The sequence below is a fragment of the Lichenostomus cassidix genome, chromosome 3 (genome assembly GCF_008360975.1).
Source record: "Lichenostomus cassidix isolate B80296 chromosome 3, HeHo_3.0, whole genome shotgun sequence".
Lineage (NCBI taxonomy): Eukaryota > Metazoa > Chordata > Aves > Passeriformes > Meliphagidae > Lichenostomus > Lichenostomus cassidix.
In genome coordinates, this window is record NC_139483.1 from 42,566,443 (window position 1) to 42,582,277 (window position 15,835).

At 40.0% G+C, this 15,835-nt stretch overlaps 1 protein-coding gene across 1 annotated transcript in view; it reads left to right on the plus strand.

The window, feature by feature from the left end:
* Window positions 1–7,850, plus strand: part of KCNK1 (potassium two pore domain channel subfamily K member 1) — a 32,731-nt gene extending 24,881 nt beyond the window's left edge. Inside the window, exons 2-3 of the mRNA XM_085055492.1 lie at window positions 1,811–2,206; window positions 5,268–7,850. Of these exons, the coding sequence (XP_084911618.1) occupies window positions 1,811–2,206; window positions 5,268–5,527 (656 nt within the window). The 3' untranslated portion in view covers window positions 5,528–7,850. The remainder of the gene's footprint in view (window positions 1–1,810; window positions 2,207–5,267) is intronic.
* The last annotated feature ends 7,985 nt before the right edge of the window (window positions 7,851–15,835 follow it).

Below are 15,835 nucleotides of genomic sequence, written 5' to 3' on the forward strand. Positions count from 1 at the left end.
TCATAGTTTCACATATGAAGTGATGGGATATGCCCTACTGGATGCAAGATCCCAGGGTTCTCATTGACAGGGCCAAGAGAGTTGCAGCTTGGTGACAGTCAGAAATGCCAGTCAAATCTCCAGCATTATTAGGCATGGAGTAGAACACTTCTCTACAACTCTGTAAATCTGATTGAACTGCTCTGTGCAGTTCTGATCCTCTTATCTCAAAGCGGATAAAGCAAACAGAAGGTGAGCAGGAAAAAAAGCCATTAATTAATATCATTTTCCAGAGTTAAAAAGACTGAGCTTGGGTAAATCATTCATAATATCATTAAAATTCAAGTACAACTGAAATTTCCTGTTGGGTAAGCTAACACAGAGAAATTACACCTCGTGTTTCTTCTACAAGACTTTGTACATTGTAGTGATAAGACATTTTTCCTGTCTCTCATTGTCTGGAAGTGTCTCTGTGAATCTTAAGAAAAGGAAATGTTATTTTTTATTTACTTCTTTGGAAAGTTTAAAAAGCAATGATTCTATTATTAAATTCATCAAAATAGAGAAGAAATCTCTGGTGTTCATATAAAACTTGAAGGGACTTGCAGAGCAGCCAGTGTCGCAGGAGAGCAGGCAGAGCATTCCCAGGAGGCCTCATGGAATGTTTGCCCAGTGTAGTGCTGCTCTGGGCACGCTGGGGAAGCGCAGAGTGAGTCCAGTTTAGAAATGAGAAGCAGCAGAACCCTGAATTCACTGTGCCTTCTGCCTGGACTGCTCACGATCGCTAGTTGCAGTAGCTCTGGAAAATGCCTTGCTGTACAGCACTAACATAACCCAAATGATCTGTCTGATCTGGGGCTGCAGAATTGGTAGGGCCTGTCTACACTTGCTCGGTTTGATCTTAGTGTAAAGGCTGCCCAGACTAGATTTCAAGAGATTTCCTTTTCCTTGCTGCAATGAAAACAATTTTTTTGTTGTTGGCAAATAGAAGAAAGCATTCCTGGTTTATGCTGGATTTACTGTTCCTTTCTGTGCCGATGACTTACATTTAGAACCAAGTGCTGTCTGTCACAGTGTGCTTTGGCAGCCTAGCCACTTGCACTGGGTACAAGTATAATTGCACAGGTTTGTGACATTGGGATTGCTGGCCATGTTCAGCCCCTGCACCAGGGGATACATTCCTGTGCTCTGAACACATCACTGTTGATCCTTCTGGTGTGTAAATGGTGAGGCAAAAATCTAGCCACAGTGGCTAGATCCTTGGAGTTTTGCTGTGAAAATGTTTGTTCTGCTTTTAAATATCTTTGATGGATTATCATCTGTGGAAGCATGGAATTAGATAGCATGGAATGTCAATTATAGTATTTCTATGTAATTTCATTTGTTTTCACAAAAGTTTTTAGAGTGTGTTACGACAAAGTAGATGCAAGAACATTTTTCTGAAGTATGTATTATTCCAGTTTACAGGGTGGGTAGAAGTTACATCACTTTGTAAAACTAAATAAAAAGTTCAGCAGAAAAACCCAGAATCAAATACAAATTTCTTGGCATAAGCTTCCACTCCTGACTTTCTTCCTTCTCTGAAATAAGCATTTATACAATGATGTTCACAATTTTGAAATATAAAAATATTTGGGTTTACTTGTTTGTGACTAGTACTGAGCTTTGTTTGCCTGCTTAAAACAGATGTTTGTATAGCATTTGTGAAGAGCAGCAGAATTCAGAATTAGCAACAGTGCAGCTAATTCTTCTCACTCAAAATAGCCAATATCATACTGGTTCCTGAGCTCCTAGGTTTAACTCAACCCATGCCTTCTCTGCTTCTTTGCAGGTTATGGCCACACAGTGCCTTTATCTGATGGAGGAAAGGCGTTCTGCATCATCTACTCAGTCATCGGGATCCCGTTCACGCTGCTGTTCCTGACAGCGGTGGTGCAGCGCATCATTGTCTACGTCACCAGGCGGCCTGTGCTCTACTTCCACATTCGCTGGGGCTTCTCCAAGCAGGTCGTTGCAATCATCCATGCCATGGTCCTTGGCTTCATCACTGTCTCCTGCTTCTTCTTAATCCCAGCAGCAATATTTTCCATCCTGGAAGATGACTGGAACTTTTTGGAGTCTTTTTATTTTTGTTTCATTTCCCTGAGCACCATTGGCCTTGGAGACTATGTGCCAGGAGAAGGCTACAATCAGAAATTCCGAGAGCTGTATAAAATTGGAATTACATGTAAGTGTCAAACTAACCAGTTAAGTAAAAGGGATTTTATATTAAGAAGAAGAAAAAATTCAACATCAGACTGACAATCAGACTTCTCTCCATTCTGTGGAGAGTGATCATTTGTGAACTGTCAGCAAACTGGGCATTAATTTAGGTAGCTCTGTAAAGAGGAAACTGTTAAGTAAGGTCAGTTTTCCTAGTTAAGAAAGAAAAAGATAAAACCAGAATTCCATTATTCTAACCATAGCTACTTACTCCCTTACTAATAGTAGGAAAAGAAGCTTATATTACTGTTATGAAAATGGTTAAGAGCATGTTGGGCTAACATTGCAATGTATCACAGAGCCAAGATGATTCACGTAACCTAAGGTCATCTCGTAAGGTGAGAGGACAGGTGCGCAGAGGTGAATCAAGAAGAAGTGGAAAATGAGGCAGAATAGCAAAGTTTCTGACTCCAGTTGTAACAGAAGGTAGCTGAAGCTGGCACTGGTACATGCCAGCTGTCAAAGACAGACAAATAGATCGAGATGATAGTAAAGCAAGACCATGAGTGCTAAATTGAAATTGTTTCATTATATTTGACACAGAACAAATCACGGTGATCAGTGATTCTAAGAGAGTGAAGCTAAGAAAATTAATTTATGTTGGTGTTCTGAATATGCTGTATGTTCTGAATATGTTGTAAATGTATGCTGAGGGCAATATTTTTCCAGTGACAGTGTTTTGAACCGTTGCAGTTTCTGATACAGCTTCAGTCTGAGCAGTCTTTGGATCATGAGAGGCACCAGTTAAAAGATCTGAACAGCCAAAGCAAACCTTTCCTGTCAGGTCCATTTCTTAGGCTGGTATGCATTTGACTGTGCTTCTGTGCATGATCAATCAATCATAAAGTGGGCAAAGAGTCTGTTAACTTGCTTTTGTGTTTTACCTGAAGAAAGGTTTTTCATTCCTTGAAGCAGGGCCTTGAACTAGCCAACAGAACACTTTGTTTATTATCCTGTTAGGCCTGTTGCTATTGCAGATTTCCTCCTTTACCTGTCGTGTTTATCTTGTGAATGGTAGCTTTTAATGATTAACCTGCTGATCTGCAAAGTTGATTTAGGGATGCTAAATGATGAAGTGAATGGAAAATCACACATGGCAAAGGCCTTTGTACAGTCCTGGCTTGTCTGAAAATTCAAAATCTAAAGAAATCAATATGGCTCAGATTAAAGCTTTTCAAGCTGTAGAACAATTAGGAAATAAATTGCAGGAAATATTAAAGGAAATACTGAAAGGGAAAAATATTTATATACTTTTAAATTATAAAATATATGTTATATATTTTATAAATTATAAAATTGTATAAATGATAAAATTATTTTAAATTATAAAATATATTTAATATAACTTTTAATTGAAAGGCATATTAAATATAACTTTAGGCAAAGTTATGATCTTAGAATATCTAATTTCAATATATTTTAAGGTTATAACTTCTAAAACATTATTTTTCCTTTCATGTGACCAATTCAAGAAACAAAATAAAATGTTTTCTCCTGCTGAATCTAAATTTTCTATAAGATGTTTTGGAGTTCTACACCAGAAAATATTTAGTGAGTATTATAGTCTTTTTAAGAATTTTTAGGGGAACACAAGTCCCATTCTAAATCAAGTGTCAATCAACTGGACTGAGTTTCAAAGATAATAACATATTCTCAGTGCAGTTTTATACATGCTTTTCAGTTGATATAGCTTTGTCAGTTCTTGCTTATGTTAATGCATAGCTCCCATTTGATGTTATAAATGATGATATAAAGCTTGAAAACAATTCATAAATTTTAGCTGTAGTGCTGATTTAAATTGATTAATGGTACTCCTGGAAGGAAAAGGAGAGTGTTGCTGCCAGTGAATAATCTGTAACTACAGGTGAAATATTTATGCCTTTAGGTAACAGAATAGTGACCATATGTACATTATAATAATTAATCTGTGTTGATTTTTCAGCACATTTAATGTTCAGCTTTTGGATGAGTGTGTTCTGCTAATAGTTAGACACTTAGCTTCTGCTTGATTTACTTCATTGAAATGATAAAATAATTAAGTAGTCATGTTTTGCATTGAATTGTAATGATCAGAAGTAAGGATCTAATGAAACAGTGAGATTAATGAATGTTCATTTTAACACCTTCCTTTAAACTCTAGATGTGTATGTTTGGAGAGAAAAAAAAAAAGACAGAGCACAGTATGCTGCTGGTCATAGGGATCTCCATTTCTGAAAGTCTCAGTCTGTCAGAGCTGACTATTACCTCTGAAAACCAGTCAATCAGTACAGGGCTAAAGTCGCTGGTAATATATCTTAAATAACACTACCAGGTTTTGGGTAATTTATATACATTAGTAAAACATTGCAAATATCCTCAAAAGATACAGTAACTGTGTCAGGTTATTTAAATTTCATGTGGAATTTTACATGTTTGCAAATTTTTCATTTCTATTTTTTTGGGTTTGTACAAATTTCTAGCTACTTGGTTTTTCCAGTTATTTCAGCATGGTGTATGTGTAATAATTTTGGAGGAAAATAATGCCTAAGTTTTCATGAAATAGTAAGTGATTTGTCCTGCTAAACTGGTACAAATAACCAATGACCATAATTAGTTCCCATATTTTTATTTGTACTTGTAACATGTAGGAATATTGTGGGAAAAATTTTGTTTCAATCCTTTGATGAAAATCTTTTGAAGGGCACTTAATCATGAAAGTCATAAGTAAGTAGGGGAGTGTGCATGGGGTAAATTTTAGTATTCTGTTTCCTTTTATACCTTCACACATTTTTTTCTTGTACAGTTGTAACAGAATTGAAGCCACTAATATTGCTTTTTCTGTTTATGTGGGGTCTTGTTGATTGTGGAATTAAAAAGGAAAAAAAGTAAGGATATGACAGTCCAAAGCTCTGAAATTATGCCATAAAGTGAATTAACATACTAGTTAGAGATGATGGGGTGAGGAAAGTCACAGGATCAAAACTTCAGGATCAAAACTGTTCCAGCCCCACTTGGTTTGCTAATAATTAATTTTTTTTTCTACTCAGGTTATCTGTTGATGGGCCTTATCGCAATGTTGGTGGTTCTTGAGACTTTCTGTGAACTCCATGAGCTCAAAAAGTTTAGGAAGTTGTTTTATGTGAAGAAGGACAAGGAAGAGGACCAAGTGCATATAATGGAACATGACCAGCTCTCCTTCTCTTCCATCTCAGACCAAGCAGCCTCCATGAAGGACGATCAGAAGGCAAACGAGCCTTTTGTGAATTCCCAGTCCCCAACTTCCAATGACAGCTCTCTAAACAATTAATACACGGGTATCCATGCCAGTGTTTTGGTGCATTTATGCTACTTACCATAAGAAATAGAAAGCCTCATATTTTTTTTCTCAAAATATAGAAGCTGGAAGACTGTGCTACTTTAACAAGGATTCATCACTTCTGACATAGAAAAAACTTTTGGGAACAATGTGGGAGCCACCCTGGGAAAAGGGAATAATGTAGGATGTGGCTGGAAACGCATGGCCATTTTGGTTGAGGGGTGAGGATTTAGATGTACCACTTTCAGAGATGCCAGAGAGAAAGGCTTGCACAAGCAAGTTCATTGAACATCTTCAGGAGACTAGGCCTTCACTGATATCCAACTGCAGCCCCATCTTGCAACTTGTTAACAGCAGATTTTGGGATGTGCACTTTAGATAGTCACAGATTTAAACCAATAGCTAGCATCTTAATCTGTAAAATATTTTCAGAGCAATATCTCTAGATCTGGGAGGGGGGAGTATCTAGATCATCCCTCTGTTACCCAGTAAGTTGCAAATAATAATTCTAGGAAGGAGAAAACAAGACTGCAGTCCCTCCTTTGCCCATGCCATTTACATTTCAGTTTCCAACTTCCTTGAAAGGTCCTCTAGTCACCAGAAAAATGTTGTCCTGAAGAGAGTGCCTTGAGTCTTCCATGCTGTTTGGTTTTTGTATGAAATATTTTTCTGAGAGATAGTAAAAGCAATTCAAAGTTCTGGGTGAGATGGGATTGTAGGGAAGGAAGCCAGCTGCATTTCAGTGCTCTGAAATGGGCAGGAGTGGGTTTTTAGCTGCGTGGAATGGAATGAAAATGAGTCAGCATATGCCCTGTCATGTGCTTATGGCATTCTCCTAATAGATGGTTGAAATCTGCTCAGCAGAAGGACTCGGTGCTGTTCCTCCCACAGTCCAGCCCAGCGTGTGCTCTGCTGAGCTGGTGGGTACATGGAGGAACCAGAACCAGCATCACCTTTGAACATAGCTCCTATTTCTTCTTTTGCTTTTCTGACTGGTACTTGGAGCACTTTGGAGGAGAAGGGAATGTTTCAGGGAAAAACAATTTTTCAGTTTTTCATATGGCAAGAAAAAAGGAAAAATGTCACATTTGGTTCAGATGGAACCGAATTTTTTTCCCCTTGGGAAAAGTCACTAAAAAGTCAAGATCTTGCTCAACTTCTGAAGCTGGAACCTCTTTGGCTATAGCAGGAGAGGTGTTTTAGCCCAGCTACCAGTCACTGTGCTGAATGCAGGGACCTTAGAGTGAATTTCAGTGAGCATGAGATGAGACTTACATGGTTGTAGTACTTTCTCTTCTGGCCTTAAGAATCTTATGACAGGGGAATCTTGAGAATGCTTTGCAATGAACAAAAGATCTGGAGCACAAATAGCCATATTAGGACAGCCTCCCACATAGGAATAGTGTAGAGGAGAGCCTTTTACCTGCAGTTCTAGCATGCCAGATTGCCTGTAATTTGGCTTGTAGTGTTTAGAGCTGAATAATATTTTACCAGAAAAGAAAAAAAAAGCAGCGTGTCTAGATTTAGCGCACGTGGGAAAAATACTTGAAAGTAAATAACCCAAAATAATACTGTGTTTGAGCTTAATTATAGCTAGCATCAAACAGATTTTTATATCTTTACTGGAAAAATTACTTTATGGTTAAATCAGCTGAAAGTCTTCAATTGAAATTTATATTTATAGAAAATCAGAGCTAAAGGTTTTGGTTGTTTTGAGTTTTATAGGTTAAGTGAGAGTATATTGTGTTTGCATGTTCCCAGGAAAGTGGCTATTTTTATACTGCTTAAGTTAACACAGTTCTATTTATAATGAATGTTAACCAATATATATGTACATATATACATAAATATATTTATATACTGTACATATATCATAAGTCACCAGAATTTACCAGACTTAGGAAAGGCATTTTAGATAATTTTTCCCTAGTCTTCTCTTTATACAGTCAATATTTGAAAAATATGGCATTAAAATGACACTGACATAAAATTAAGAGTACTGTACTACAAGAAACATTTATACTGTTTTTTTCAGTGGAACTTTATTGATTTTTTTTCCCCCCAGTACCTTAAAATTCAAAATTTCTTTTAATTTCTGTGTAATGTTAAGCTCTAAAGGATATGCACAGATATTAAATTATATACAAAGTTAATTTTGCAGCGTGTACACAAATGCAAAATGTAGACACGTGAAATGAAAGCACAGAACTCAAAGCAGAAGCGATAAACTAAGCAGTATACTGTGATTGTAGGTGAATATTTGTTACTTTAAACTTAAATAAAAAGTCTGGCTTTTGCCTGCCTGCACTATGAAGTGGGAGTATTTTCTTTAGTGGTGTGTGTTGCATCTCTTAGTTAGCCTTCCTCAGCTCAAGGAGGCACTATTAATGCCAGAGTGTTGTATCTAACCTTGATATTAATTGTGGCTTAGTATTCTGCTGGTTATTCCTATAAAAAAAAGAAAAAGAAAAGCAATCCAAGATGTGTTTGTTTTTGTTTCAGATGCTGACTGATTATAGCAAATAAAAAATAGTGACATAGCATTTACCATGTCCTTATGAACCAACTGCTCCAATATGTGAGGAAATCTGAAAAACTGTCATTGCAGGTTATCAGTACCACTGATGAAAATAATGGCCTTTATTTCCTACAGCTTTTACATCTTCACATGAAGCCAGCATATGAGATAAGAGTTACTACTGGAATCCAGATCAGAAAGATAAAGATTATCAGGCAATAACCTCAGTATAAAGTGCATCCCTTTCCTAGAACCAAACTGTGAAGCAGGTACATGTAAACCCAAATGGAGAGCATGGGTTATAAAGCAATGGTGCTGAAAAAAAATTGGGAGAGTTAGAAATACAAGCAAATTACTTGTACGCATGAAAGAATTGCCTGGGTTCTGTCCTCACTCTCCTGTCTTCAATTTTTCCAGACATATATCCCATTAATAGCTTTATTCCTGTGCTACAGTTGACATATGCCATCTTCTCTTTGTCTGTCAAACCTGTTTTATTGTTATTTCAAGGGGAAGAACTGGCAGGATATTCATTGTGTTGGAGGAAAGAAAATGGATAAACCCACTTGAGTGACAGCCATGTTGTCCCTTAAAGTGCAGGTTCTCTTCCTGAAGAATTTCTTCCCAAGTTTCACCAGTGGAACCTCGTGTGGGTGCTGAAGACTTGCTGGAGGTTGAAATGAGTTATTTCCTAAGTAGGTAACTCCAGAAACTGGGGCTGTTTGCAGCTTTTGTCAGCACTATTAAACTTCCCTAGTTGGGTGTTTATGTCAGAGGAATTGCATAAGAATTGCATAAATCCAGCAGTTCTGGATTACATTAAATGTTTGTCTAGCCTGGTATTTTGTCTCTGGTGATGGCCAGGAGCAACACGTATGAAGCTGTGCCAGGAAAGGGCAAGTGTGTAGCAACCATCCCCCAGGAAGTTCTCTCAGCTCCCAGCAATGTGCAGCTCTACATCCATGACAGTATCTAGCAGGGGTAGAAAGTCAATGTAGGTGTGGTGTGTGGAAGATATTCTACACTGAGGTGCCTGCTCTCTGCTTTGGTCAGTGAGAGACTGTCCTGCACAGGATCAAATGGAGATTTCCTACATAGCAGTTTCAAGTTAGGTGCTTTGCAGTAAACAGGTAACTGCATGGGACGGGCTCTTGAAAAAGGGAAGAAAGGCAGGGGAAAGCCTTTTATGCAGTTACTTGGACAGTGCTGTCCTCTGGGTAGATAGGAACTTGCACAAAACCTGTGTGCTAATGTCAGATTTTGAATCTCCACATTACAATTTGTAATTTGTAAACTGTAGCCAGAAAGGTACCAAGACGAACCATAAGTTTCTAAAAATACTACTGCCCTAATGGTATTCCATTATTATTCATTTTTCTAGATTCTGCTTTCTGCTGAAGCACAATAAAGTTACTATAATGAGAAGCAGTGTTATTCCAAATATGCACCAGTACAAAAAAATGGGGTTTCTTTTCTCTGCACTAGTAACTATCAGTATTGTAGCATATATCAAAACGCTCCTACATAGCCAAAAAATGTTCTTGTTGTTTGTTTCAAACAGAAACCATATATTTGAGACCCTGGAGACTAACTCTGCAAACTTGCATGCTTGCTTAATGCAGATTAGGTACTTGGTGTTTGTCATTTTAATGCCTACTGTGTTAGTCTCATTGCTTCCTAGGTTACTATTGAACTTGCTTTTTATCATGGATTTTTTATCACAATTGTCTTCAAAGGTCATCTTGTTGCCACTCATTATGAAGAATGTGATGCAGTTATTTTGCTGGTGTTGATGCAGGTTTGTCAGAGCTGTTGCCTTAGCTGATAATGAGACAGTCTCAAACGTGGCAGCTGGGGCCAAATGACAGATTTAGGTAATGAGGAGGGACAGTGTGGCTGGGAGCAGGTGCACAGGCTGACAGCCAGTGTCAGGGGAAAATCATGCTGGCAAATTGCTAAGTGACCACACAGTTTTCACTGGGCTTCATTGCCTGTCACTAGGAGTTAGGGGAAGAAAGAGCAAGGACATTGCCAAAAGTCATCCAAAATGAAATTTAATGGAACTAACTTTTTCACCATTTATCTACAGTCTGCAGCTCTCTGTTACTTCAGTTGCACCATATATCCTATGAATCAGGATAATGGTTTGGCATTTCCCCAGTATACATGGTTCCTGTGCTCCCTGCAGCAAATTATGCTTGTTATCCCAACAAGTTTTTTCTGTGTTAAGTTTACTGAGCATTCGGACCCATGAGCAAGAGTGTAGGTCATTGTCACTGCTAAAACTCTCCAGGGGCAAATGTGGCTCAAGGCACTGCCTGGCCTTGGGTCAGCCTTCCATTTTAGTGTCTAGGCTGTCTGGAAAGAGAAGAGTGAACTCTCTGCCGTAAAAAGCAAGAAACTCACTCTTCTGGGAGGCTCAAAGCTCCCCAAATCCATTTGGTGCTAATCCCAGGGGTTTCATAATCTTGTGTGTATAGTGCATACATGCAAGTATCTGGAGCAGCACATTGAACTGCCACTTCTCTCTGTGCCTGATTTCTTTGAGATTGGTAGACCTCCTCAACCTTCTGAATTTATCTTCCCTGTTTAGCAGCGTGGCTCACAGTGTTCTCTGACTGTACCTAGCTGGGCTGTATCAGCAGGTGGCAAGGTGAGATTAAGAGAGTAAAAGGAACCTCACTGTCTGCCCTAATGATGGCACTAGGTGAAGGGACAGGCAAGCCCCATCCCTGGCCATTAACTTCAGCTGCAGCCACCACTAAGAGTATCACTTTATTTGTAAAATCAGTTCCAATGTCTGGCATATAAGGACTGTACTATTCACTTGTCTGCACTGTGTATGTCACCCAGTGCTCATGCTGTTAGTAATGTAATGACATAAAAACTAATAGCTCATCTAGAAGAATTAAATTGTTTTATTTTTCTTTTTGAGTGCGTTGCTGCTGTGCTTATGACCATTTGACTGATTTTATTCTGGCCTGCAATATTCTATCTGGACTTATTATCCTACAACTGTAAAGCTTCCATCTCAGCCACACATGGGCAAAAATTAATTAGCATGTTTGCATAAACAGGACAGAAAACTGTAGTATCAGTTTAAATAGGAATTAGCAGGTCCTAATTCTGCATTTCTGGACTGGTTTCCTGATTATGGGCAAAGATTTGTTAAATTTGTTTAGCAATTGCCAGCTGTGATTTGAGGCATGCTTTCTAAACAGAGATGCTAAAAAATATCATTGCCCAGTAATGAAGTACAAGATTGCCTTTGGGATAAAGTCCCTCAAACGTTTAATAGGCCACTTTTGCAGATTAATGCTATTTGCATGGGATAATGAAGCTCTGTTTGAAATTTATTATGCAAAAATGAAAATCCACACTCCATTTAACCCAAATTCCTACTGCATGTTCAGTGAAGAGAAAAATCAATACAAAAGAAGAAAAGGACCTTATTTTGTACCTCTTCTTCTGTGGAGCTTGACCTTGTATTGCTGATCCTGCTGTGAGCTGAGAAAACCCGTGGGCATTCCTGACCCATGCAGAGTGTGGAGTCAGGCAGTCTTTGGCCCAGGAAGGCTTGCAAGCAACATCATCAGCCTCGAGAAGGTGGAGCAGTGCAGGGAGAGCAGCTTCCATGTGACACGAGAGGAGAGACCACAGCTGCCCTGAGGCCAAAGGTAAAAGCAAAGATGGCCAGTGAACTGGGCCATGGTGGGACTTGGAGGGGGCAGGGGCAGTCAGCCTGCTCCAGCCCCTGGGGAGGGGTGGGTGCCCAAGGCGGTGTGAAAGAGGGAAGCAGTGTAATTTGATAGCAGGATTACCAAAGAGGCGGTGTCACTAGTACAAAACCAGTGAATCTGTTACAATTAGGGAGTGTGGAGGGAAAAGTTGCATTTCTGTCTTTTAAAGACAGAAAGGACCATTTTAATTCTCTTCTGTGGGCTCTTACGGGAACCAAGACACATCTGCAGTATTAGAGCAGATAGGATTTCCAGGCCTGACAGACACTGTCCCAGCTCTCATCCTCTGTTCCTGATGCTAATTACCTTGTCTGTTAACAATTTCCTGTTTTGTTTGGCTAGCTGCACAATTGCCAATTAATTGTTCCAAAAGCAGCATTGCTTTAGGACTTCGTTATGTTTTTGTCTGCTAGGTGACAGACCACATTATATTAGCTACCAGTTTGCCCTGAAAAGATGAGCATTCTTCAAATGTCCTCTTTAATAGGTGAAGCAGGCCAAGCTCCACTGAGCGCTGAACATGAGCATCTTGTCAAAAGCTCAGCTCATTCCTGGTCTGGTTTTTCCACATGGATTTTTCAGCACAGCACTGCAACCAGGGCGCCACACTCCTGCCAGTGCCCAGGGTAGTAGCTCTGCAGAGAGGCTGTGCTGTGGCCATGGAGTAGAAAGGAGAGATGGCATTAGCCACCATGCCCCTACCTTCATGCTTTCCCTCTTTTGGGCACCCCCAGGTTTCCCTTCATCCCTTCTTCTCACCCAGCAAGCGCGAAGCACACCTGATACTTGTCCCTACTCCTGCTGACCTGGGGGAGATGCACGGGGACAGGAAGGTCTGTGGCAGCATCTCTGCCCTAGATGGTATTAAATATATAACAGAGACATTGATTTTAAACATGACCTGCTGCACCCTACAGGAGCCAGAAGTTTTGTAAATGTCTCCTAGTCCATCTGCCCAGCCTTCTGTGCAGAAGCTGTTTGCCTCTTGTGTAGACCCTCGGGATGCAGGAGGTTGTCAGAGCTCAGAAGAAATGTGGGCAGGCCTGCCAGAAGGGTCAGTTGCACATTTCAGGCAATCTCAGAGCACTAATTTTAGGCAATAGGGCTATCTCATCAATCCTTCTGCCCTCCTGGCTGTGCCTCAGGCATCAAGGTGCTGAGCACACATGTGAATGTATAAATGCACCCTCGGTCAGGAGTCAAGCCCCTTGCAGGGAGGGCATTGCCCACAGAGGGGAGATGTATTTTTATTAACTTCAGGATACAGCTCAAAAAAAAATAAATCTTTAATTCACTGGAGCTGCTCCTGGGGTGTAGCATCCCCCTGTGACAGACAGTGCCCCTGAGGTGCTCTTGGGGACACTCATGCTGCGACCCCCTTGGTGAGGTCTGGTTGGGGTTAAAATGCAACTGAGGCTGTAACTTCCTATTGGAAATGAGGCAAGAGACAACTCCAAGGTACTGAGGTGAGTGAGGCAATATCCTGAGTCGGGCAGCAAGGTCCCTCCTCTAAACTATCCAAAACCCTGTGAGTATCTGCCAAGCTACTGATAATTTTGACGGTGAAAGTATTGCTGCTGCATTTTCTCACAAAGGAGGCTAATGAGAATTGCAGGTTTTGATATGCAAGTCATGCTTTGAGTGAAAATAGTTTTCTGAGAAGTTTTAGTCCTGAATGCCCTTAGATGTGAGTTTGGTGACTAAACAGACTAACATATTGATCAGTACATGGACAAGAGACTGACACTGAATGCTTGAACAAAAATAGATCCCCTGGGCAAATGGTTACTCAGGACTTTCTTACCCAGCTCTAAAATGCAAGCCTGGATGAAACTCCCAGTGATGATAGCTAGAGCAGAGAAGCAGGGATAAATGGAAAGCACACAACTGTGGTTCAGCAAGACCCCAAATAAGATAATTTAACTGCATTCCAAGAAACAAGAGGATGTGTATGCAACCTGACCCAGAGGATAGCAAACAGAACCATTTGCTTCTGCTATATTTCTGCCTTTATGTCACTACCAGACTTTGCAGTCATCCTGTAATCCAGAAGGTGCCACCCTTCTTGAATGCAGTACAGGCTTGGTTTTAAATGTTTTTTAGAGATGCTCCATCAGCAACATGATGGTGTGCTAATGCTATCATGTTGGCAGCTCTGTGAGGCATTCCCTGAGGTCATGTGGTCAATCTGGCATTTTAATCACATCTCATCATTTAACCTCACATCTTGTTAGATGTGAGATGTAAAATCAGTAGAAAACCCATGTGTCAAGTATTGCAAGGAATTACTGCTCCAATTTCAGCCTGTATTTTTGCACCCCTCTCAGAAAGAACCCAGTTTATCTTGTTTAATGATTTTATAAACCCTTCTGCTTGATAGACCATGGCTCTATCACACAAATGCAATCAGATTCTGTCCCCTTCGTATTTGTGCTACTATTTTACCACAGATGAAAGCATCAACACAAACAGTTTATCCAATAATCAGAAGCATGTATGAGACTTGGAGCTTCTCCCTCAATCTCAAGAGCCCCAGTTCATCTCTGTAATAACAAACTGGTCTCTGAAGGACTATGAGGAAGCAAGAGCAGGCAATGAAATGGGATGTGATTTTCATTTCCTCTCTTGCTTAGAGTCAATTCATATTCTTGCCCCCATGCAGCAGCCACAGTGCACATTCCCATGGAAGTTTAGCAAATTTAACATAAATGTGGCCTATTTTGCATCCAAACTTCAAGGCTGTGCACAAGTCAGAACATTAACAGCTATTCTTATGTGTGGTATTGTTTAGCCTCAAACCCAGCTAAGTGAATTACATGACATTATCTCTGACAGGCTGGGAGGTGCTAGCTAAATATTAATCATCTAGAGGGACAAATTCAAAACAAATAGACACCTAGGCTTCATACCAGCTGCAGGTATGTATTTAAGACATGGCAGAAAATATGTTTTTAACAGGTTTAAGTCTTACTCAGTTATCAATCCTCTGAGAGATGCTGCTGTCAAATGGTTTATTCTAAGTACATCCAGTGTGTTTACTGGCTGCCAAGACCAGTTCTGAAGGAGATTTTGGCTAAACAGTGCTCCTGCTGAGGAAAGAAGACTTCATGCCCATTTACATTACAGATTAGCAGCTGGGAAATATTCCTGGGTTAAAAATGTGCACTTTAAATAACTGCTCTGTTGGTTATGTGTAAATAAGTTGTACCTTTTCAGGTATTTATATGCAGTGTTTTCTATTTGTTGTCACTTAATAGGATTTGGTTCTCCTGTTCTAATAAAAAATGCTGGATAAGTGTTCAGTTTGGGAAGGGTACAGATTGAAAGCCCTACTTTACAAATAGTCATAGTTTCTGTTGGCAAATTTTCCCCAAAATGAGAGAATCTCTCCCAGCCCAGATCTACTGATATGTGGAAATCTTTGTAGGACTGGACCCAGTTCAGGTCAGAGGAAAAAGCCCCTCAGTTGCAAGGACATCTTAAGTGCACATGGCAATGCCTTTCTTCATAGTATTCTTTCTTTCAGTTTCATGCTCTGTCAGCTGCCAAACATGAGAGTCTTCCCCATTGCCATTTAAAACGTCATGGAAAAGAGCAAGCAAAATTGTCTGAGCTGACCCAGACTGCTCTGAGGTCAGGGGGGATACAAACTGCTGGGCTGCCTAAACGTGGTCCCTGTGCCACTGAGGCATCCATGCACTTGGACCAACACCCTGATGCTGGCTGAAAAACCCGTATGGCCCTAAAGGAGGGTGAAATTCAAAACCAAAATGAACAGCATCAAGCACGGAAGAGAAAATCTGTCCTGGCACCAGGGGATAACCAGGAACCCGGTCTAGCATGAGAGTGAATGGCTAAATCTAGTGTCACAAACACATGAGTCTGAGTCTGCTTTCAACTAGAATTCTGAATAATACTAAAGCAATTGAAACCCCATATCTTGCACCGTTATTTCCAAACCCAAGAACCGTTCCTGTCTTCACGCAATCTCCTCTGTAACTTAATCCAATGTTACCTTGTAACAGTCAAATACCTTCTCCC